The sequence below is a fragment of the Miniopterus natalensis genome, chromosome 12 (assembly GCF_054644295.1).
Source record: "Miniopterus natalensis isolate mMinNat1 chromosome 12, mMinNat1.hap1, whole genome shotgun sequence".
In the NCBI taxonomy this organism is placed as follows: domain Eukaryota; kingdom Metazoa; phylum Chordata; class Mammalia; order Chiroptera; family Miniopteridae; genus Miniopterus; species Miniopterus natalensis.
The window spans coordinates 22553518-22577432 of NC_142092.1; the positions used below are offsets into that span (position 1 = coordinate 22553518).

General features: G+C 37.9%; 1 protein-coding gene across 1 annotated transcript in view; it reads right to left on the bottom strand.

The window, feature by feature from the left end:
• Window positions 1-23915, bottom strand: part of CCDC171 (coiled-coil domain containing 171) — a 236209-nt gene that overhangs the window by 201678 nt on the left and 10616 nt on the right. Inside the window, exons 4-6 of the mRNA XM_016214453.2 lie at window positions 14457-14631; window positions 10177-10367; window positions 7758-7889 (exon numbers count right to left, since the gene is read on the bottom strand). Of these exons, the coding sequence (XP_016069939.2) occupies window positions 7758-7889; window positions 10177-10367; window positions 14457-14631 (498 nt within the window). The remainder of the gene's footprint in view (window positions 1-7757; window positions 7890-10176; window positions 10368-14456; window positions 14632-23915) is intronic.

Here is a 23915-nt window from a genome sequence, read left to right on the forward strand (position 1 = left end):
TGCTGCTGTAAAGTAGAAACTGGAACTAACTTTGTGTACCTGTCACTATCATTAATCCATAAGCTTGCGGACCCAGCAGTACTTCTAGGCATGAACACAGCTGAACCACTTCTACTACAGCTCAAAGATATAAACAAGAACATTAGTGAATCATTTGTAATTAGAGCAAAAAATTTGAAAGAAAATAAAATTCCATCAATAAGAAATTCCTTAAATATATTAGGAAATTCCACATGACAGAATATCATGCAAACACAAGAATAATGTAAGAACATCAAAAGACGGACACCAAGTATTATTGAAACATGTAATTTCATTTATGTAAATACAATAATATATGTTTATATATCCTTAGATGAGGAGTGGGATTAAAGGGGGAGGGAGCAAGACCTTCACTTTCTACTTTTAAATTTCCCTAAACTAGTGGCATTTTTTACCATGAGCACAATATATAGTAACTTTATAAACTGAATATTAAGCTATTTCCTGTCTGGAAAAAGGCAATACCGGTGCCATTTTTCTATGCCATTTGCTTATACAGGGCACCAGTGGGCAGTTTCTCAGGAAACTGCAAAGAAATATTCCTTGTTGCCCTAGAGCATTTAAGGTAAACTCCTTAAACATTTCCTTTTCATCTAACTTCCTCCAAGCTATCCCTAGGTCACAACTGTGCTTACCGGGTCAATCTTTGACATGTTGCACCCCAATAAGCTGTCTTATCATACAGCCTACTGATGCCTCAGCCTGATCGGATGCCTTCCCACTCTTCCTCCTCTTTCATTAGTTTATGGTATGATTTTCAATCTACATCTCCCACACTGTTTGCCATCGCAAACTCTCCCACTCCTTAATCACTGGATACATAAACAAATGAGTGCGGAAAGGATCATTTTATTCCCTGGTTGAGTTATAGAATTCTGGAAATGAAATAAATAACAAAAAACAGTATACATTAATCTTGTAAATGTTTGCAATCCTGCTGATCAATTATACATTGAAATAAGCTGGAAAAAATGATAAAGGAGGGACCATGGTAGTTTAAAAACAAAGTTTTACCACTGCATGTCCCACACTGTCTACAATAGTAAAGTTCATGGCAAATAGGCATCCTCAAAGTTCACATTGCGATTGGCCACTATACTGCACATCTGAAACTAACACAGAATAGTGTTGAATGCAAACTGTGACTGAAACATAAGTTTAAAAAAATTTTTAATAAGTCATGAGGGCGTAAGGTACAGCATGGCGACTATAGTTGAAAATAATGTGCTACATGTTTGAAAGATGCTAAGAGAATAGACTCTAAGTTCTCATCACAAGAAAAAATTCTGTAATTATGTATGGTGACAGGCGTTAACTAGACTTATTGTGGTAACAATTTCACAATATATACAACTATTGAATCACTATGCTGTACACCTGAAATGAATATGACGTAATGTTGACTATATCTAAATTTTTTTTTTAAATTTTTTTAAGTTCACATTGCTATTGCTATTGCAGAAACAAAAATAAATTTAAAAAAACAAATGTTCATTTTCAATAAAAATGTAAATAGAGAAAAATAAAAACAATATATACACATATTTTTTCAAGATCAACATAAATACTTTGTTCTAAAATTACCACGGCTTTGATTTTTTTTGAAATGCTTAAAGAAAGACAGGGAATTTTTGTTTATCAAAAAAGGTAATATGTTTAAACAAATGAGAAATACTATCTTAAATGGGGTAAGTTTTGAGGTAACTCCACTAAGAACTCCCATTAATATTCCAGAGATGTACATCTCTACTGAGTGCTTCAATATTGGAAAAGAAGGGAACATGGCATAAAATGAAGATTTTCCTTTGTGGGTCTAAATAATAAAGCTCAAATGAGAGAAATATTACACCAGTTTCCTGTTAAAGATGGGATTTCAATTAGAAGGTTGTTTAAAACTTATTTTAAAAACTGAATTCCCTTAGAGAGCTACATAAAGAGAACACTATATAATGCTAACACCTAATTAACAGATGGAGACCTCTACCCAGCAGCAACCAAGAGAGAAGAGAATTTCAATCTTTTCCTTTTTTTTTTTTAAATATATCTTTATTGATTTCAGAAAGAGGAAAGGAGCGGGAGAGAGAGAGAGAAACATCAATGAGGAGAGTCATTGATCAAGCCCGAAACCGGGCATGTGCCCTGACCAGGAATCGAATCCAGATCACCTGGATCCTAGGTCAACGCTCAACCGCTGAGCCACGCCCCGCCTGGTGCAATCTTTTCCTTTTTTAAAACAAAACTTTTATATATAGTTTCTTACACTTGCCATATAAAAGGAAAGCAGTTTTCTTGTTACTATAGAAAGGATAAGACATAGCCTTGGCTGGTGCAGCTCCGTGGCTAGAGCGTTGGCCCTCTTCTTCTTAAAGAAAACCCATTAACATTCCATAGAATACTAGTTTGGTGGTGATGACTCCCTTTAGCTTCTTCTTGTCCAGGAAGCTCTTTATCTGTGCTTCGGCTCTAAATGATAGCTTTGCTGGGTAGAGCAATCTTGGTTGTAGATCCTTTCTTTTCATTACTCTGACTATTTCATGCTAATCCCTTCTGGCCTGCAAAATTTCTGTTGAGAAATCAGCTGACAGTCTTTTTCCTTTTTTAAAATTTACTTTTATTGTTGAAAGTATTACAAATATCCTCCTTTTTCCCCCCATTGATTCCCTCCCCACAGGCCTTCACCTGACTATTGTCTGTGTCCATAGGTTATGCATATATGCATGTAAATTCTTATGTTAATCTCTCCCCACCTACCCCCACCTTCCCTCTGAGATTTGTCAGTCTGTTCCATGCTTCTATGTCTGTGGATCTATTTTGTTTATTGTTTTATTTTGTTCATTAGATTCCACATATGAGTAAGATCATGTGACACTTGTCTTTCCCTAACTGGCTCATTTCGCTTAGCATAATACTCTCCAGGTCCCACCACGCTGTCTCAAAGGGTAAGGGAGCCTTTGTTTTTATAGCTGCATAGTATTCCATGGTGTAGATGTCCGAGAAGATGCTTGATATGATTTCAATCTTCTTGAACTTGTAGAGACTTGTTTTGTGTCCTAACATGTGGTCTATCTTTGAGAATGTCCTATGTGCACTTGAGAATGCCTATTCTGCAGTTTTGGAGTGAAATGTTCTGTATATGTCAATTAAATCCATCTGATCTAGTGTGTCAATTAGAGTCACTGTTTCCTTGTTGATTTTTTATCTGGAAGATCTATCCAGTAAAGTCAGTGGGGTGTTAAAGTCCCCTACTATGACTGTATTGCTGTTGATCTCCTGTAAAGTCCTCCAGAAGTTTGTTTTGTTGTTGTTTTCCCCCAGCCTGTGAGTCTTTTGTTCTGAGGTGGGTCTCTTGTAGACAGCATGTATTTAGGTCTTTTTTTATTATCCATTCAGCTACCCTATGTCTTTTAATTGAGACATTTAATCCATTTATGTTTAAGGTTATTAGTGATAGGTACTTATCTATTGACATTTTATTTCTTTATGCCTACATTTCTCATTCTCTCTATTTCAACTTCTTACTACAGCAGTCCCTTTAACATAAATTACTTTAGCCTTTTTTTTTTGTCTAGAAAGCTCTTTATTCCACCATCTATTTTGAATGATAGCTTTGCTGGATAGAGTACTCTTGGTTTCATATCCTTGTTTTGCATAACCTTGACTACTTCATGCCATTCCTGTCTGGCCTGTAGAGTTTCTGATGAAAAATCAACTGACAGTCTTCTGGGAGCTCCTTTGTAGGTAACAGCTTGCTTTTCTCTTGCTGCCTTTAAGATTCTCTCTTTGGCCCAGCCGGGTGTGGCTCAGCGGTTGAGCATCAACCTGGGGTCCAGGCGATCAGGGTTTGATTCCTGGTCGGGGCACATGCCCAGGTTGCGGGCTCGATCAACGACTCTCTCATCATTGATGTTTCTATCTCTGTCTCTCCCTCTCCCTTCCTCTCTCTAAAATCAATGAAGATATATTAAAAAAAAAAAAAAAAGATTCTCTGTTTTGAATTTTTGGCATTTCAATTATGATGTGTCTGGGCATGGGCCTCTTTGGGTTCTTCTTGCTTGGGACACTCTGTGCCTCCTGAACTTGTGTGACTTTTTCCTTCACCAGGTTAGGGAAGTTTTCTGCCATTATTTCTTCAAACAGGTTCTCTAACCCTTGCTTGCTTTTGACCTCCTCTGACACTCCTATGATACAAATATTGTTACATTTCATGTTGTCCCACAGCTCCCTTCAACTGTCCTCGTTTTTTGTTTTTTCTTTTTGGATCTCTGATTGATTTTTTTCTACCCTGTCTTCTAATTCACTGATCTGATCCTCAGCTTTCCCGAATCTGCTGTTTATTCCTTCCAATGTTTAATTTTTACTATATCATTCTTAATTTCCTTCATAGTTTCCATTTCTTTTCTCATGCTGTTAGGCATTCTTATGATCAGTATTCTGAACTCTATATCTGATAGATTGCTTACCTCCCTTTCATTTATCTCTTCTTCTGGAGAATTCTTTTGTTCATTCATTTGGGGCTTGTTTTTTTGTCTCCCCATTCTAGCTGCCTGTTTGGATTTGTTTCTATGTATTATGTAGATCTGCTAAGACTCCCAGTTTTTTGGATGGCCTCTGGTGCAGGCCAAAGTCAGACACTGTTTGTGACCGGCCTTGAGTACTCTGTTTAAGTTTTCCACAGCTTCTGTTTTCCTCTGCTGGGTCTGAGTGTGTTTGGACAGGACCAAGATGTGGACCAAGGTCTGATTTTCCAAGCCCTGGGTCCAGAAGGAAATCAGGCAAAGACTCCAGTCTCTTAATGAGCCTCAGGCTGTAGAAACTCCACAGGGTGGGGCAGCTGATTGTTATCAGTCTCTTAAGGAGCCTCTCAGGCTGTAGAAACTCCACAGGGTGGGGTCAGAGGTTTTCCAGCAGGGTGGGCCAATTGCTTCCCCCAAAGGCAAAAGCTGGTTGGAAGGTAAATGTCTGCCTGAGAAAGATGTCTTCTGCCGTATGGGGGAATGACTCAGCACCGGAGTACAGATGGGTGCCCTCTAAGATCTATCCCCCCAGCCAGCCCCCCTGGATTCTCCTCACTGTGCTCGAGTCCACTCTGCTTCTGCCAGAGCCCAAGGTGAGTGGCTGCACACAGAACTTTGTGCATTGGCCCTTTAAGAGGGTGCCTGCAGTGCCAGCCCTCTCTCTCTGGCAGACAGAAACCCCACTGCTTTTCACAGCCAGATGTTATGTGGGTACCTTCCTCAGTTCTGGTGTTCTGAGCTGGGGAGCCCAGCTTGGGGTTGAGACCCCAGAATTCTCAGTGGGAACTTCCAACAGCTGATATACTCCAGACCTTCAGCTGCTGCCTGTGGGAGCCCAGCCAGCCCTCTCACCTCTGCACTTCCTACCAGTCTCTATGAGGATCTCCACTTTTGTCCTTGGTTATGAGGGTGCCCCCCAGCTAGTCTTCAGTTGCAGTTGATTATTCAGGGTGGTTTTTCTGCATTTTAGTTGTACTTCCAGTTTCATCCTGGGAGAGTGTCAGTGTAGCTTCCACTCAATCCACTGCCATCTTGGATCTCCTCTCAACTGAGTTTTATGGGAGCTCCCTTGTATGATCCAGATGGAGACCTCCCACAACCACATAAAAATTACAACTAAATTATAGAACCACCATCATTCAGAACCGCCTGAAATCTAGCTGAACAGAAGTGCTGGCTGAGGCTATTGTTCCTTTGCTGAGCCCTTCCCCCAGAGGTAGAATGGCTGTACCATATCTGAGTCTCCACCAATCTGGCTAACACTGTTTATCCAGCCCTGATGATTCCCTGAGACCCTGCCCTAGCCAACTTTCAGGCCTACCCAAGCCATTTTCAGTGGCTTTTCCATACAAATGGCCTCTTTTGGATCATGCTTCAGACGTCATCCACACAATTAAATACAATTCTCTGAATCATATTTTACAAGTTTCAGGCTTCTGATTGGTGGCACTGAAGATTTCTGAGTGTTTAGAAATGAAGAGGTTATTTTCATTTACTTATGTTTGCTTGTTTGTTCCAGGTAGCCTTTAATATAATTATCAACAGCAGCTCAAATGCCTTCGGCTCTGTGATGAGTTCCCCTATCTCCCAGGCAGTTAATCAATTCTTCTTTTATGGTCCCATAATATTTTATTCAAAATTTTATGATATTACAATATATTTTCTCTCTTTACATGTCTCTCCATGTTGAAAAATAAAATCACATCATAATCATATCATATCATAAACAAATTGATATCCTCAGTACCCACACAGACGCTAAGAAAACCAAGAGGTCTAAAGAGTAATTGCAATGTTTTTCCATATTCTACAGAAGATGTGACTGGGAAGAAAAGCATTGCCCAATGACCAAAGGGTTGGAAAAAGTGTGGTTTTGTTAGTATTTTGAATACTTATATATACAACAAATTGAGTATTTCTACTGTTTACTTCCAGCTTTCACTCTTAAAGAAATAAGGTGCCTCCTATTCTCTGGCTGCCTTTGTCTTGAAAAGTTGTTTCAAACACAAAGTTACTCCAAAATTTAAGAATGTATATCTCTGACATCTATATAAAGACTAACTCAATTTGCCATTTTGTGTAGAAAAAGTGTTTGTCATCACAAAATATGTAATAGAGGAATGATGGAAATTTATTTGAAATTTTAAGTTAGTTGGTTATTGAATTCACAGTTTGAATTTGTCCTATCTCTCCTTCAAAATAACTTACATATAATCTCCAGAAAAAATGCAAAGTACACTGGAGTGAGAATCTGGAGACTTGTAGTCTTTTCTCACATTAATCATTCAGTTTGTGATCTCACATTAATCACTCGGTCATAAATCTCCTTCTGCTCATCTATAAAGGGGGTTAGATGTAATCAGTGATTTTCAAACAAGAAGCCTTGGGGATTCTGTGTGTTGCAGGGGGAGAGGTTAATAGAAGATGATTAAGAATCTGCACTACATTACTTAAAATAGTTCAAAAACCACAATACTATAATATTTGTACACATCCATTAATATCCAAAATCCATTCTATTTCTTTTTACCCCAAAACTGCAACATTTTAATTTTATTTTTCAGTTACAGTTTACAGTCAATATTATTTTGTATTAGTCTCAGATATACTGCATAGTGGTTAGATACCATTCTATCTCTTTATGCTATTAAAGACTCCTAACAGTCTCACATGTTAAATTGGAAAAATAAAATGCCAAATGTAACCCTGGATGGGTGGCTCAGTCATTGGAGCCACCCATTGCAGGTTCAAACCCTGGTCAGGGCACATACCTAGGTTGCAGGTTTGACCCCCGGCCACAGTAGGGGCACATGTGGGAGGCAACCAATCAATGTGTCTCTCTTGCATCAGTGTTTTTTTTTCTCTCTCTCTCCCTCTTTTCCTCCCTCCCTCCTTTCCATTCTCTCTAAAAATCAATGGAAAAAATAGCCTTGGGTGAAGATTAACAAAACAAAAACAAATGTATATAGATGTCCCTCTCAAAATCACATAATGCAATGGAAGTCATCCAACTCTAATGATATCTGTTGGTAACAGCTGCATATATTGTCATGTAACTACAAATGAAAGATGACCTTTCAGAGGTCAAAGACTAGGAATTATTTTCCCTTTGAGCAAGCCAATTAATGCACTAATGTAAATTCAATATCATAAGCATTAACAAGACATATTTAAGGAACTGTATTATTATTTTTTAAATACCTGTACTATAAATTGTAACTCTCTTCTTTCTGCTTCCCATTGTTCTGCTTGTAATCTAAACTCCTCCAATGCTGTCTCCCTGATCTGAGAATCCATTTCATTCTTCTCCTGCTGATGTTTCTCCAATGCTTCCTTTATACGAATAAAATCTTGCTTTACTATTAGATCAATAAAAGTTAGCTTTCTTCCTTCATCCCTAATTTAAATATACAAAGGACTCTCCTTACCTATCTTGTTAAAACTCATTATAATTTATGCTAATATCATTACTAGAACTATTATATTTTGATCAGAATATAGATCTGAATAAGAAGCTATGCTTACCTATTTAATTTAAGCAACATTTTATATGTATATATATACTTAAACCAATTTTTCTAAAAATTTTAACTTCAGAGGTTTTAACAAAATGCATTATGATAAAGAGACAAAAAGAAAATATATAGATTTTATGTAATTTATATGTAAATCTATGTGTAAAGTAGATAATATGAAAATCTCTAATTACCTATGAACAAACTATTTGGATTACCTAATAATGTATATATAAACCTAACAGAAAACATCGTATTTCCAAAAGGGGAGAAGGAAGGAGTTTTGTGCAACAAACCAGGATAAGGAAATTCTAGAGTACCAAGAATTTTAAAAATCAAAAAATATGTTTTTAGCCCTGGCCCATGTGGCTCAGTTGGTTGAGTGTCCCAAAAACCAAGAGGTCACTGGTTCAATTCCCAGTGAGGACACATGCCCAGGTTGTGGGCTTGATCCCCAGTAGGAGGCATGCAAGAGGCAGTCATTGATGTTTCTCTCTCCCTCCCTCTCTCTTCCCCTCTGTAAAATCAATAAAAACATATTTAAATATGTGTGTGTGTGTGTGTGTGTGTGTGTGTGTGTGTGTGTGTGTTTTAAGTCTGGACTGTCACTAATTTCTAGTTCTACAGATAAACAATGTTGGCAAGAGGCTTTTCTTTTTGGGTTTTCCTATAGTTGTACTACATTTGCTACATCTAAGATGGTTCAAAAAACTTAAAAATATAAAATGCAGGTTTCTAGAGAAGCCAAACTTTTTTCACCTATAGGGTTCAAAATTCAGTCCCCATCAACACAAGGAGAAAGATTCTGTGGTTTATGAGACAGGAGGAGAGCCTCCTGTGTCCATCTAACAATAGAATGGAGCTGCACAATAAAGACTGCCCTTATAACTTTCCCGAATAGAAAGCCATCAAAGGAGTCTGGAGGCCTCTTCCCTCAGGGCTAAACAGTGACTCCTACTCAATCCCAAATTCCCCAAGGGTCTCTGTGAAGATCAGTTCAAAGCCAATGAGGTAAAATCAAACCAGAGTTCTCCTATCAAGCAGCTGATCAAGATCACATCAAGATCTTGCAACCTGAGGTGCAGGCTGATTGTAAGGAATGCTGCCACCGTTACCCTTCTTTCCCCATAGCTCCAAGACATTTTACATGGAGCAGGTTTTTTAGGGCCACCCAGGGACTTGTGGTTCTAGCCGACACCTAAACTTCCCCTATACAAATATGAATGGAGCCCTTATAGAAGCCAGGCACCATTCTAGTAATAAACAGGAAACAAATTATGAGTGCTGCTGTAAAAGAAAACAAAAATAGATCTGCTGACAATGTCTGGGAATGTTTGAGTTGAAACTTTTATATTTAGTAAATGCTTTTGTAAAATTATTTTAGTGAAGATTTATTTCCAGAAAAGCCATTTACACCAGTGGTAAATGTAAAGCATTTTTATAATGTTTGTTTTTTTTAACTTAAACTGCTACTTCAAAAATATGACAAATACAGTATAGACAATTCAAAATCTATCTTCTAAGAGGCTGGCAATCTCAACCTTAAACCATAATTTTACTTCAGAGAGTAAAAAGGAAAAAAAAGTTGGGGGGGAGGGAGAATAAATAACTCACAATAATTTTAGTAAAAGGTCATCAAATTGTTTAAATAGCATATCTATATAGCATGAGCTCTATATAGATAATAAGCATATATCAGATACATAAATGGTTTTTCTATATTTATTGTATATTCAGACCAAATCTAGGGCCTACATTTCTAAATTTCAAAATTTTCATGCTATAGAACCAAAAGGGCTATAGGTTCTTATATTCTTACAAAATGTCCATGTGTTTATTTTTTTAATTTTGATCAGAGATTTCAAACTGTTTTTCACAAAAGAAACAGTATGTAGAATACATATTCATGTATTCTAAAGCATATTACAAGAGAGACCTGCAAAAATTACTCTAACAACGAAAGGAGGGAGGGAGGGAGGGCAGAAGGAAATCAGATTTTTTTGCTTTCTGGTAGTTTTTTTCTTTCCAAGGACAACTTCAAATAATGTATAACACATCTTAATGAATATTATAGATAGCAAAATTTCTTTGCAAAAATATTTTACCTGTAGAGTTTTCTCTAGTTTGCTTTTTTCTTTCATAAGTAAATCATATTCTTGATTGCAATTTTGAATTATATTGTCTCTTTCCTCCAGATCACACTCAAATCTTCTGCATTCTTCTTTCCACTTCTGCTGGGAAATCTGAAATGCTTTCTCAATCTCATTTGTCCTTCCTTGAAGTTCTATATTCTGAGCTATTAAAAATATAAGAGAATAACAGGTATATTTACAACCATAAATTAAATCCCTAGAGTTCAAAAACCTAGGTCTTGGAGCTGATTTCATTCGCAGCATGATCTTAGGACAAAACCTGTTAACCATTTCACACCGGTAAACTCTTGAAAAGCTCACTGTCCCAGAACCAGGATTCTACCATATTTTTATCTCTTTTCCCCTCCAGATAAAGGTGGTTTTGCCATGAAATGATATGACATATTCCCAGAGACATGCCCATGTTTAGGTGCACCTCTAGCACCAAATGTCACTCTTTCTCCTATTCAAGAAAATAAATGTTTTTTTAAAAAAGACTGTGATATACAGGGCCACTCTTTTTAAAAGACTTTATAGTTACAAATTGTGACACTTGATTATTGGCAACTAATTAGTTGTAACACATCTTACACAAAATTGAAGTTGGAAACCACTGTTACAACCCTTAGAACTATGGTACGTACTCTCCCAAAATTAGGCTCAATCCCCTCTCATCCTATATTACATTGACAATAGCCAACATCTCTCCACTAGGGTTGCTGCTATGTTTCAGCATGTAGAAAAGAAATAATGAAAGGCTTCCAGGTCTGGCTCCATCACCTATCACCTGATTAAACCTCTTTGACTCTCGGAATTAAATACCTCCTAGTTAAAATTTTGTGACGATCAAACGAGGAAATATGTAAAACACACTTGTAAAACAAAAAATAGCACCACAGTTAGTAGTATTGTTTTTAAATTCTATTTGTATTTTGAATGGATCATATATTCCAAAGGTTCAAAATTCAAAGGTGTAAGTGGTACAAAAAGTCTCCGTCCCTTGTAGTTCCTCTCACTACAAGACATTATCCCATGGTCTAGCAGCCTGCATTGCAGGTAAGACGTTTGAGGTCATTTTGATTTCTGTCCCTCTGTATGTGGCCAATTTTTCTTTCCTTTTCTTTTCATTCCTTGTACAGTAAATACCCATAAAACTGCCTAGACTCCATGATTGTTAACATTTTGCTATATTTGTTTTATCACACATTCATCTATGCATCCATTTGTTTATCCATCCATCAGACCACAATACTTTTTTATGCATTGCAAAGCAAGTCGCATATATAAGCATATTTAACTCCTAAATAATTCAGCATTCACATCATTAACTAGAATTCAATATAGTTTCACTCTTTTGAAGGTAAAATTTACATATAGTGAAATGCACAACGCTGAAGTATACCATTCAAAGAGATTTGATAAATGCCTACACTCCTAGAACCTAGACCCCTACCAAAATATAGAAAAATATAGAACATTTTCTTTAACTCAAAAAGTTTCCTCATACCTTTTCCCAGTCAATCCCTACTGTGAAACCACCCCAGAGGCAAAGACTGTTCTGATTTCTTTTTCACCAACCATTAGTTATCTCTGTCCCAAAACTTCATATAAACGGAGTCATATAGGACGTTCTCTTGTGTATAAACTTCACTCAGCATAACAGTTTTGAAATTCACTCATGTTCTTGCATATATCAGTAGTTGGTTCATTTTTATTGCTTAGTAGTACTTCATTGTATGAATATAACACAAATTATTTCTTCATTCTCTTATCAATGGACATTTAGAATTTGTTTGTTTTTTCCAATTTTTGGCTGTCATAAAGGAGCTGCTATAAACATTGGTGTACAAGTCAAATGTTTCCCAGGGAGAAATACCAAAGAGTGTAACTACTGGGTCACAGGATAAAGATATGATTATATTAAAAGAAACTGCCGGGTTTTGTCCAAAGTAGTCATACCACTTTACTCTCCCGCGAACTATAAAAGTTCCAGTTGTTCTACATCCTCACTAGCATTCAGTATTGATGGGCATGCAGTTACCGTCACAGCGGTTTTTAATTTGCATTTCCCTAATGACAAGTAAGGTTAAGCATTTTTCATGTGATTAATGGCCTTTCCTCCATTTCCTCTGTAACATGTCTGTTGAAATTATTTGACTTTGGGCAAGTAACTTCCCGTCTTCCCTGGACTTCCATATCCTCATAATTAAATTAAATCCATTAACTTGTATATCTAGTGCCTTGCAATCCTTTTATTCCTAAGTAGTATAGTTATTAAATGCCAGAAGTGATCAAAAACACTTCTGACCAATGGCAATAACCCAAAACAGCTGGCCAAGACTAGGGTACATAACTTTGCAATATTTATAACTTAACATTTGTTTAGTTCTATGCAATTAACAAAGCACTTTCATTTTCTAATTTCATCCTTAAAACAACCTAGGTTCAGCCTGGCCCATAAAGCTCAGTGGTTGAGTGCCAACCCATGCACCAAGAGGTCACCGGTTCAATTCTCGGTCAGGGCACATGCCTGGGTTGCAGGCTCCATCCCCAGTAGGGGGCATGCAGGAGGCAGCCAAGTAATGGATGTTTCTGTCTCATTAATGTTTCCATCTCTCTCCTTCTCCCATCTTCTCTCTCTGAAATCAATAAAAACATATTAAAAAAAACACAAAAAAACCTAGGTTCAAATATCAGTAAATAAGTTGTAGAACCAGATTCAAACCTAAATCTTCTGAATTCATGTTCAGTGTTCTCTTAATTAAAACCTGCTGTATACAAAACTATTCATAGCAACATTCTGTTTTTAAATACTTTTATTGATTTTTAGAGAGAGAAGAAGGAAGGGGGGAGAGAGAAACATCACTGTGAGAGAGACACAGCAATTGGTTGCCTCCCACACACACCCTGAACAGGCCAGGCATCGAGCCTGCAACCATTTGGTGTGTGGGCCAATGTTCTAACCACTAAACAACACCAGCCAGGGAAGCAACATTATTCTTCATAACCAAAACCCAGACACAACCCAAATAGTGAATGCATAATAACTGTGGCATATGCACACAATATAATACTAACCATCAATATGAAGTTCATAAAACGTATGGGTGAACTTACAAACTTGACAATGTTGAAGGAAAGAAGCCAGATACAACAGTACATACTAAAGTAAAAAAAGGGCAAAATTCACCCTTGCTATTAAAAATCAGGATATTGCCTGGCTGGTGTGCTTAGTGGTTGAGCATCGACCCATGAACCAGGAGATCGGGGTTCAACTCCCAGTCAGGGCACATGCCTGGCTGTGGCTTGATCCCCAGTAGGGGGCCTGCAGGAGGCAGCCGATCAATGACTCTCTCATCATTGATTATTCTTTCTTCCTCTCCCTTCCTCTCTCTGAAATCAATAAAAACATATTTAAAAATCAGGATAGTAGTTATCCATGTGGAAGGACTTCTGGTAATTTTATATTCCATGATCTGGGTTCTTGTGATCACTTTACACTTATCTAGGCACATTTCTTTAATATATACTTAAGTAAAAAGATTTTTAAAGATGGTCATATGCTATATTAATAGATAACTTTTGAGAGTTAAATCAACTGCCTTTCTCCTTTCTAGGCTCCACACTTTAACCCAGTTGTTCCTAACCCTCAATAATCAACAAAATCACCTGTAGTGCTTCTTGCATAAACAGATTCTCTCAAACTAGAGATCCTGATTCCAGGCTATATGTAATAGAAGACTACAATACATTTTTTTTAATGTCTATGTGGCCCTGGCCAGTTGGTTGGAGCATTGTCCCAAACACTGAAAAGGTTGTGGGTTCGATCCCCAGTCGGGGCGTGTATGGGAGGCAACCAATTAATGTTTCTCTCTGACATCAGTGTCTTTCTCTCTCTCTCCCTTCCTCTCTCTAAAAATCAATGGACATATCCTTGGGTGAGGATTAAAAAATAAAAATCTCTGTGTGATTCCGCTGATTATTCATGGAAAAGGCGCTCTAAAAAGTGATTAACAAAATTTTAAACCCCTTTTTCCACACATACACAACATAAAAAAATTAATATAAAGTTGATGAATGTTCACATAATTGCCTGAGAACTTTATACACACCCAGCATATTCTGTCCATAAAAGACCAGTCAATGAATCAAAACCTAACCTCTGACCCTATGTAGAATGCACACACAACACTGAGCAATGATATACAATGAGGTCACAATTCTTAACATGGGAAAAAAGGAAACTGCCTTACCACAGAGCTTTTCTTGGACCCTATGTGCCTCGGCTAACCTTTCTTCAGCAGCGCGTCTTCCAACACCAGCTTCCTTTCTAGCAACAGCCAGGTCGTATTCCAAACTTTGTCGCAATGCTTCTCCTTTTTCAACCTCAGAGCGTAGTTTGGCAATCTGGCTCTCATAGCTTGCCAGCTAAAAACAGATTTCTGATATCATGAACCAATATTAAAATATGTCTCCAAGATTATGAGATAATTAACCCAAACATTTACATTTCTTAGGAAAACCTGTTTTGATAATATTTATACAAGAATGTATACATTGATATACTTTCTAAAAGACTGGAAACGAAGCATTAGCCTTTCTCAACAAATGACACTAGTAATTTTCTTATTTTAGAGAATCCACCAGAGAGAAAAAATGTTTTTAAATCTTATGTGAACTTCTTATAAAAATAAAGGAAAATCACAAGTTTTTGTCAGAAAATAGTCATACCTATGAAATGGAAAAAATGCATGACACTTAATAAGGAATTAAAAATTTATTCTCTCCTCCTATTCCCTAAATAAAATGAAGGAGCAAACTGCATCAAAATATAGTTTGGTAAATACTGTCTATATTATTTCTCTTGATTATGCCTTTACTGATAGAGCATAAATAAAAATGCTATCTTTGCAGGGGTTTTAATGAACTAATATCCAATTTAATATCTAGATAACTAGATATCTAATGACTATGATATCCTTCCATGAAATAATGTGATAGAACATAGGTCTGAAAATTAAAACTAGATGATTTATAAAGTCCTTTGCCACTCTTAACATTCTATGATCGAATCAATGATTCATTAAATAATATTAAACACTTGCTTTGTGCTAAGTACAGTGAAAGATTAAAAAGCAAATATTAGTCCAGCCAGCATGGCACAGCAGTTGAGCATCAACCTAGGATCCAGGAGATCAGTTCAATTCCCAGTCAGGGCACATGCCCGGCTTATGGACTCGATCCCCAGTAGGGGGTGTGCAGGAGGCAGCTGATCAATGACTCTCTCATCATTGATGTTTCTATCTCTCTCTCCCTCTCCCTTTCACTCTCTGAAATCAATAAAGACATATTTTAAAATATATATTATTGAGCCCCTAATTTCAAGGAATTCAATGCTATAGAAAGGCACATTGTACAAGTTTTATAAAAGAGGTAAAAATGTGACGATAGTTCAAAGAAAAGCAAAATGATTTACTGCTGATGGGAAAGAAAAAAATGGTGGATGACAGAATGCTAGGAAAGTATCATTTAGGAAAGCACTGAGTTACTATCAAATAAGAGACACAAGAATCTCTGCAGGACAACCTCAGAAATTACCTAAGCAGCTATTAAAACGTAGAGTGTAGCAACAGTTAACTCTTTTCCACATATAAAGAATAAAATAATTTCCAATTTAAATTTTAGAAAAGCAAATGCCTTCAAAACACTGTACTTACAAAATGAGAATTTATAAATATATTTTAATAAAGAAAAAAATGACAGGACATCCTTAATTACAAATTCAAGATTACTCTTGGGAATGGAAGAAGCTTCCCAATGTTGCTACCCTCTGAGTTGATAATATCCCTATTTGTCTTTCTGCTCTTCTAGTACCTGCGTAATCAACTGGCTCTACTAATGTCCTTTTATTGAAAGACCTAAAGTAATGTCTATTTTCTTGACTGAACACCAAATAATATTGTTCTTGGTATCAGAAATGGTCTCAAAATGGGTTTCTGATATTGAGTAGTGAACCTGTATGAGCCTAAATACAATGAAGAGCTCTACCTACAAATGGGATTCTAGGGATCCATGACATATAGTGGGATCACAATTTTTTAAATTATCATGTACAGTTGTTTAGAATAAAGGTGAAGACAAGCCTGTGGGAAGTGAAGTAGCAACTGCATTTGACCACTATGGCAGTACCATTTACTACAATACCTGTGGGGTGGAAAGGCTATATTAGAGGACTTATAAAAACACAATGATAATCTCAGGTTTTAGGATCTCAGCTCAAAATGGTCAGAAAACCAGAGTTTCTATGTCAGCGTTAAGAGAATCTCTTACTTCTCATAGCCCCAGGGCAGACAAGGCTAAGGACTACATAGAACATCTAATCATGGGGAATGCAAAATTACAATATACCAAGTTTCTAATATTAAGATGGTAAGGCATCAATTGGGCATTAGGTAAGAAGGAAGGAGATGGGTGAGGGCTTTTGGAATTAGATACACCTGAAAACTGTGAACTCCCAAATGCCCCCCTGAACATCCCTTGCCAACAAAAGCAGCCTCTCCTCCCTGAGGTAACTAGTCTTCCCTTGCTTAAAGGTTTAGCAATGGCCACACCTGAAGCAGCTCTCTTGCAAGAGGATTTGCAAGACCCACCTCCACCACTTTTTGTTACCATAGACAGACTAAGAACTCACTTTGCCACAGGAGGAGAAATGCAAAGTCAGGTCCAGAAGAAAAGAGCTTATATAGCAAAAGAATTGCAAGATCTTGCTAATCTTGTATTAGCACGAACCTGCAGAACATATATAAGATTGATTTGGATTTAACTAGCTAGCTCTAACAGTTTGCTTGGATGGATGACTGTAAATTGCTTTTAACAACAGCCTACAATCATTTAATAAGGTCAAAATGCCAGTACCTTCCTGACATAAGAAGGAGACTTAAGGAAATGGGAGTAGTTTTATGAACAAACCAAAATTTCCTCTACTACATCCTCCTGAAGGACCCAAAGACATTTTTTTCCTAATTAAAACGCTATAAACTACACTGGAGTGAGCAGCACAGCATCCTTAGAAAGCTCTGGTGGCTAACCTTTATGTGCCAAAGATAATAATGGATGGTGGAGATAATGTGGGATATGCCATCATTGAGATGAACACCCCAATTTCAATCGGAATGATGGACTTCCAGAGTGGCAAAGGCCAAGTCGTAGCAATTAACCACTAGATAATGAATGCCGAAGAGCATAAGGCATAGATTGCCAATCATTTGCCCATTTGATCTCAGATCCATTACCTAACCCCTTCTTTTGCTCTACTCTGTTTTATCATAGGAACTGTAATTCCCATGCTCCTGTGCCAAATGGCTCTATTTCTGGCAGTGCCTCAGTCAGTAGCTGCAACTCTTTTGAGGTTCCAGCTCCCCACTCCCTTCCCTCCAACATTCCAACACTGGCTGAACAGTCCCTACTATGGCTCTACCTCCCACAAGGCAGCCCAACTTCTGGACTCGGGTACATCATCTCCTCCCACTGGCCCTATGCCCTAGAGATGGTGGCAGCTTCCCTGCTGTTAGTAATCTCTGGATGGCCTCCTCATTCCCTGTTTGGATTCCTAGGTCTTCCAACACCAGTACAACCAATTCCCTCTATTAATGCTCTTCTTTTGCCTGATTGGATCTTGTTTGATTTCCAGAACTATCCACATAGCTGATAAATATATCCTTTGTCCTTAGGGTTGTTTTCTCACTTAAGGTTCAACACATGCACTAAAACATACAACAGCAGCAAAATAATACCTCCCTCCTTTTTAAAAGTATATCTGCATTCCTTTTTTTTTAATTTTTTAATTTTATTTTTGTTGAAAATATTACAGATGTCCCTTTTTCTCCCCAATAACGCATTCCACCCCGTCCCATCCCTCTCCCCAGTCCCTCCCCCCACCATTGTCCATGTCCTTGGGTTGTGCATATATGCATATAAATTCTTTGGTTACTCTCTCCCCCTCCACCCACCCGCCCTCCTCCATCCCTCTGACATTCATCAGTCTCATCTATGCTTCCATGTCATTGAATCTATTCTGTTCATCAGTTTATTAAGTTCTTTAGATTCCACGTATAAGCGAGATCATGTGATGTTTGTCTTTCTCTGCCTGGCTTATTTCACTTAGCATAATATTCTCCAGGTCCATCCATACTGTCCCAAAGGGTAGGAGATTCTTCTTCTTTACAGTTGCGTAGTATTCCATGGTGTGAATGTCCCACAGCTTTTTTATCCACTCATCTACTGATGGGCACTTGGGCTGTTTCCAGATCTCAGCTATTGTAAACTGCTGCTATGAACATCAGGGTGCATATATTCTTTCTGATGCATGTTTCAGGATTCTTAGGATACATTCCTAAGAGTGGAATCACTGGGTCAAAAGGCAGCTCCATTATTAACTTTTTGAGGAACCTCCATACTGTTTTCCATAGTGGCTGCACCAGTCTGCATTCCCACCAGCAGTGCACTAGGGTCCCCTTTCTCTACACCCTCGCCAGCACGAGTCATTTGTTGACGGCAGCCATTCTTACAAGTGTGAAGTGATACCTCACTGTGGGTTTAATTTGCATCTCTCTAATGGTTAGAGACGTTGAGCATTTTCTCATGTGTCTCTTGGCCATCTGTATGTCCTCTTTGGAGAAGTGTCTATTCAGGTCCTTTGCCCATTTCTTAATTGTGTTGTTTGTCTTCCTCTTGCTGAGTAGTATGAGTTCTTTGTACACTTTGGAAATTAGCCCCTTATCAGATACATCCTTGCATCCCTTTAAGTCTTTATGTTCAACCACTATCTTAGAACCTTCTCTCTGGCACCCTCCATTTCTTCCCTCATACCTTCTATAGTATGCCTCAAACTCTAAAAGAAAGATTTTCACCATTTTTGTCCCATGACCATTTCTGGCAATCTAGCAAAGCCTTCTCAGAATAAGTATATAAATGCAGAAAAAAATATGTGAGAGCAACAAAAAGAAAGTATAAGAATAAATATATAATATAAAAACAAATTTGTGATACTGTAATCTATGTATTTCTTTAATAACATTCAATAACAACTCTACTCTTAGGTCTAATAACCACTGTAATTTCAAAGCACTGACAAGTATAAACAATATTTCAAAATACTTGCAATAACTGAATTGTAGTATCTATAATTTGTAATGATGATAAATTCAAAACTACTACTATGGCTTGTTGTTAAAAGGAGGACTGGCTGCAAGAAACCCTTCAGAACTGAACGAAGTGCTCAATATGAGTTAGAGGTTAGTAAAAATTAAAATGCAATTTTTTCCCATTCAAGTACATGGATCCCTTGATTTCTCTGTTTCCACGGGCCTTAGCTTAAGAACCTCAGCTCTTAAGACTGGCTGAGTCAGTCAAACAGTATCATCAGGTCTTGGAGCCGTAAAAATCCCACTGCTCAGTCTTGGGCTTGCGGTACCTTTCAACTAAGGAGTTACACTGCTTGTCTTTACCCTCTCCCATCTGCCACAATACGAAGCTCTGACTCTGCTTTTCTTGTGCTTTTGTTTGTGTTAAGAACTTTAAGATCTACTCCCTTAACAACTTCCAAATACGCAATGTAGTATTATTACCTATGGTCGCCATGCTGCACATTGCATCTAGATATATTTATTTTATATCTAGAAGTTTGTATCTTTTGACGCCCTTCACCCATTTCACCCAAGCTCCACACCCGCCTCTATATTTCTGACCTTGGATTGTTTGGTTTGTTTGCTTTTAGATTCCACACATTAGTGAGATCACAGGATATTTGTCTAGCACTGTCTGACATATTTCACTTAGCATAATGCCCTCAAGGTCCATCCATGTTCTTGCAATGGCAAAATTTCATTCTTTTTTTAATGGCTGAATAATATTCCATTGTATTTATATACCATATTTTTCTTTATCCATACATCCACCAATGAACAATTAGATTTTAAAGATATTTTGTGCTAACAAAATAATAGAAACAGAAGCATAGTTACATAGATCCGACTGACAGCTGTCAGAGGAGAGGAGCATTGGGGGGCTGGGTTAAATAGGTAAAGGGATTAAGCAAATAAATAAATAACACATAGACACAGACAACAGTGTGGTGACTGCCAGAGGAAAAGGGGATAGGGGAGGTAGAAGAGGGCAAAGCAAGGATAAATGGGGACGGAAAGATACTTTACTTTGGGTGGTGAGCGTACAATGCAGTATACAGATGATGTGCTATTGAGTTGTACACTTGAAACCTGTATGGTTTGATTAACCAATGTCACCCCAATAAATTCAATAAAAGTTAAAATAAAGATATTTTGTGCCATTCACCTAGCACGATGTGTGTTAGCACTAGCAGTCTCTGACAAGGTAAACATGGCCTTACTTTGGGCAGTGAGATAGTTGTATTCATCTCTGCCTTGCTTTATAAAGGGCATACTCAGAGATTATACAGCTAAAAACACTGCTACATAATATGAGTAAAATCATCTAAACAAATAATTGAAACAATAAGAATAAATAGTAATATGAAACTGGAGTTGAACCAATTCTAATTGCCTATGTTGAGAAAATTCTTTCTTCCCTGAAATAATTTCCCATCTCTTTAATGTGAATACATACTTCAAAACATTTTGATTAAATAAAGACAATAAATAATGTGTTCTGCCAAGAGAAATCTGATGACAACTACAAATATACATGAAAGAATGTATTTAATGTAAATAATATATTATTATGATGCTAAAGTGCATTTGGTTTTAAAAAATAAGTTTTGGAGATTATGAACAATTAGCATAAATTTAACAAATGCCACTTTATATTCACTATGTAATATTATAAGTAAATAAAAGGAATTACTTCAATTACCTCATTTTAAATTTACCTCATTTGCCACTAAAAATACAAATAAAATAGTCATTTATTCATTGCTTGTTATTTTAATCAGAAACCACTCACTGTTCCTTACATGCCAAAAAAAGTTATTTTTTAAAACAAAGCGTGGTTATTGCTCTCAGCTCTCAGGAAGCTTACAGAATAAGGAAGAGCAGGTAAGCATGAGATAAATGTTTTAACGCTAAAATATCTGTAACAACAACACTGGAAGAGCAAAGAAAGAAGTAAGCAGTGCCACCTAGGGAGGCTTTAAAAGGTTACCTGACAGGATAGCATCAGAATTTAGTAAAAAGGGAAGAAAAACACACTGTTTATACTTAAGTGTCAATAAATTATAGCTACTATTACAATGCACAGGGACTTTATAAAATTCACTTAATTATTATAACAACCTTTTGGGACCAGCATTTCACAATAAGAAACCAATGATGTACAGGATAAATAACTCGCCCAAGGTCACATAGCTTATCAATGGAAGGGCCAAGAATGAGTCCAAATCTGTGAAATGCAATAATTTTCTTTCCATTACACCAGGCTGCCTAAGCTGAGCTTTTAGAATGAGTAAGATTTAAAATGAGAAAAAGTAAAAACAGAAAAAAACACAACAGAAGAAACACAACAGAAGAGACATAAACATATAATTCACGACTTAACTTACAGGAAAAGATAACTACTGTCCTTGAAATATATACATATAAAACACATATATACATACATACTAATAAAATAAAAGATGTAGCAATACAAAAAAGTAAATAATTTGTGAATTACAGATATTAAAATTTCATATTCAAATCTCCCTGTTTAAGAGAGACCAAAAGGAACCTACATTAAGATTTCAAAAATGTCAAATTTACAAATCTTTTAGTGACCAAATGCATTATCAATATTTTTATCAAGTATACTATTAATTAAAATAAATTTAAGTCAACATACAAATAAACATAACTCATTAAATTTCTACTTTAACACTCCTATGCAATTTCACCATATTAAAAACATCCGTCTTCTTTATAATTCCCTTTTTAAGCACAAGAATGTTACGGTGCTAAATGTTAAACATGGAGTTTGTGAGAAGAGACAGCAAGATGGCGGCATAGGTAACCGCGGTACTTGCCGCCTCCCGCAACCACATCAAAATTACAACTCAAATACAGAATAAACATCACTCAGAACCTCCTGAAATCTGGCTGAACAGAAGTCCTACAACCAAGGAACTGAAAAAGCATCGAGATCAGTAGGAGGGGCGGAGACGCGGGTAGAATCTGGGCTGAATCACAGACACTCCGCCACAGTCCCACACCCGGTGCCACGGTTTAAAACCAGGAGGGATATCTTGGCAGTGGGGGTTTCCCAGAGGAGTGAGGGGTCCCAGCCCACATCAGGCCCCAGCCCAGGGTTCCAGTGCTGGGAAGAGAAGTCCCCACAACTCTGGGCTGTAAAAACCAGCAGGGATTGAGGCTGCGGGAGTCCCAGGCTTTCCCCTTAAAGGGCCAGCACACAGACTCACTCAGATGTGCTCCCTCTGAGCTCCAGCACTGGGCAGCAGCTTGAAAGGACCCCAGGACATTCGGGGAGGAATTAACTTGCCCAGAATCAGAGGGAGAACTGGAGGGGCAGCTTTCTCCCAGAGAGAGGAGCTGGTAGCGGCCATTGCTTCTTTACGAGCCCTCCCCTCAGAGCCAGCAGGCAGGCAAACGCCTTCTCTGAATCACCATCAACCTGACTCACACCTTTGGCCCCGCCCTGGTGATTCCCAGAGACCCTGCCCCTTCCTACTTGCAAGCTTATCCAAGCCATTTCCAGTGGCTTCTCTATTCAAGTGGCCTCTCCAGCCCTATGCTTAGGACTTTCCTAAAATCTCTCAAACAAGCAGCAGCTGGCCTCAGCATGCCCCATACCTCTCCATAAGTGCCCCAGGCCTGGCACTAGTGGCAGCCTGCATTGGTTCATATCTTGGCCTCTCCTGGACACCTCCAAACCCAGCACAAGTAGCAGCCATCTATGGGTTGCTGTGTAGCTCATGCTGGGTGGCCCTGGGCAGGGCACAGGCAGAGGCTGACTTTGCACCTCCTGGGAGACCCCAGAGAAAGTGCACGCAGTGGTCAGCTTCAACCACACTGGATTACAACCCTACCATATCCAAAAGTAACACACTCAAGGGGAGGACTCGGTGAACATCAAAGCTCCACTTAAGTAAATCCTGCCCCATAGAGGTGTCTCCAGCACAACAACTCTTTGGCTGTAGTTGCAGCTGGTCCTCACAGCCAATTGGCCTGGGGGGTCAATTCCTCCCAGTGACACCAATAGCAATCAAGGCTCAACTATAACAGGACAGTGCACAAAGCACACATACCCAGGAGCACCTAGAAGGCCCAGCTCAGGTGACTGGGGAGACTAAGCCACTGGGCCCTTCAGGACACCCACTACACAAAGCCACTCTACCAATCCCAGGAGACAAAGCAGCTCTACCTAATACATAGAAACAAACTCCAGGAAGCAGCCAAAATGTGGAGGCAAAGAAACATGTTACAAAGGAAAGAACAGAAGAAATCTCCAGAAAAAGAACTAAATGAAATGGAGCCAAGCAAGTTACTAGATATAGAGTTCAAAACAATGGTTATAAGGATGCTCAAGGATTTTAGTAAGACTATTAAGGAAACTACTGAGATCATCCATGACATAATAAAGAACCAGTCCGAAATGAAGGCTACACTAACTGAAAGGCAGAATAACTTACAGGGAACCAACAGTAGAGTAGAGCACACCGAGAATCAAATCAGCAATTTGGAATATCA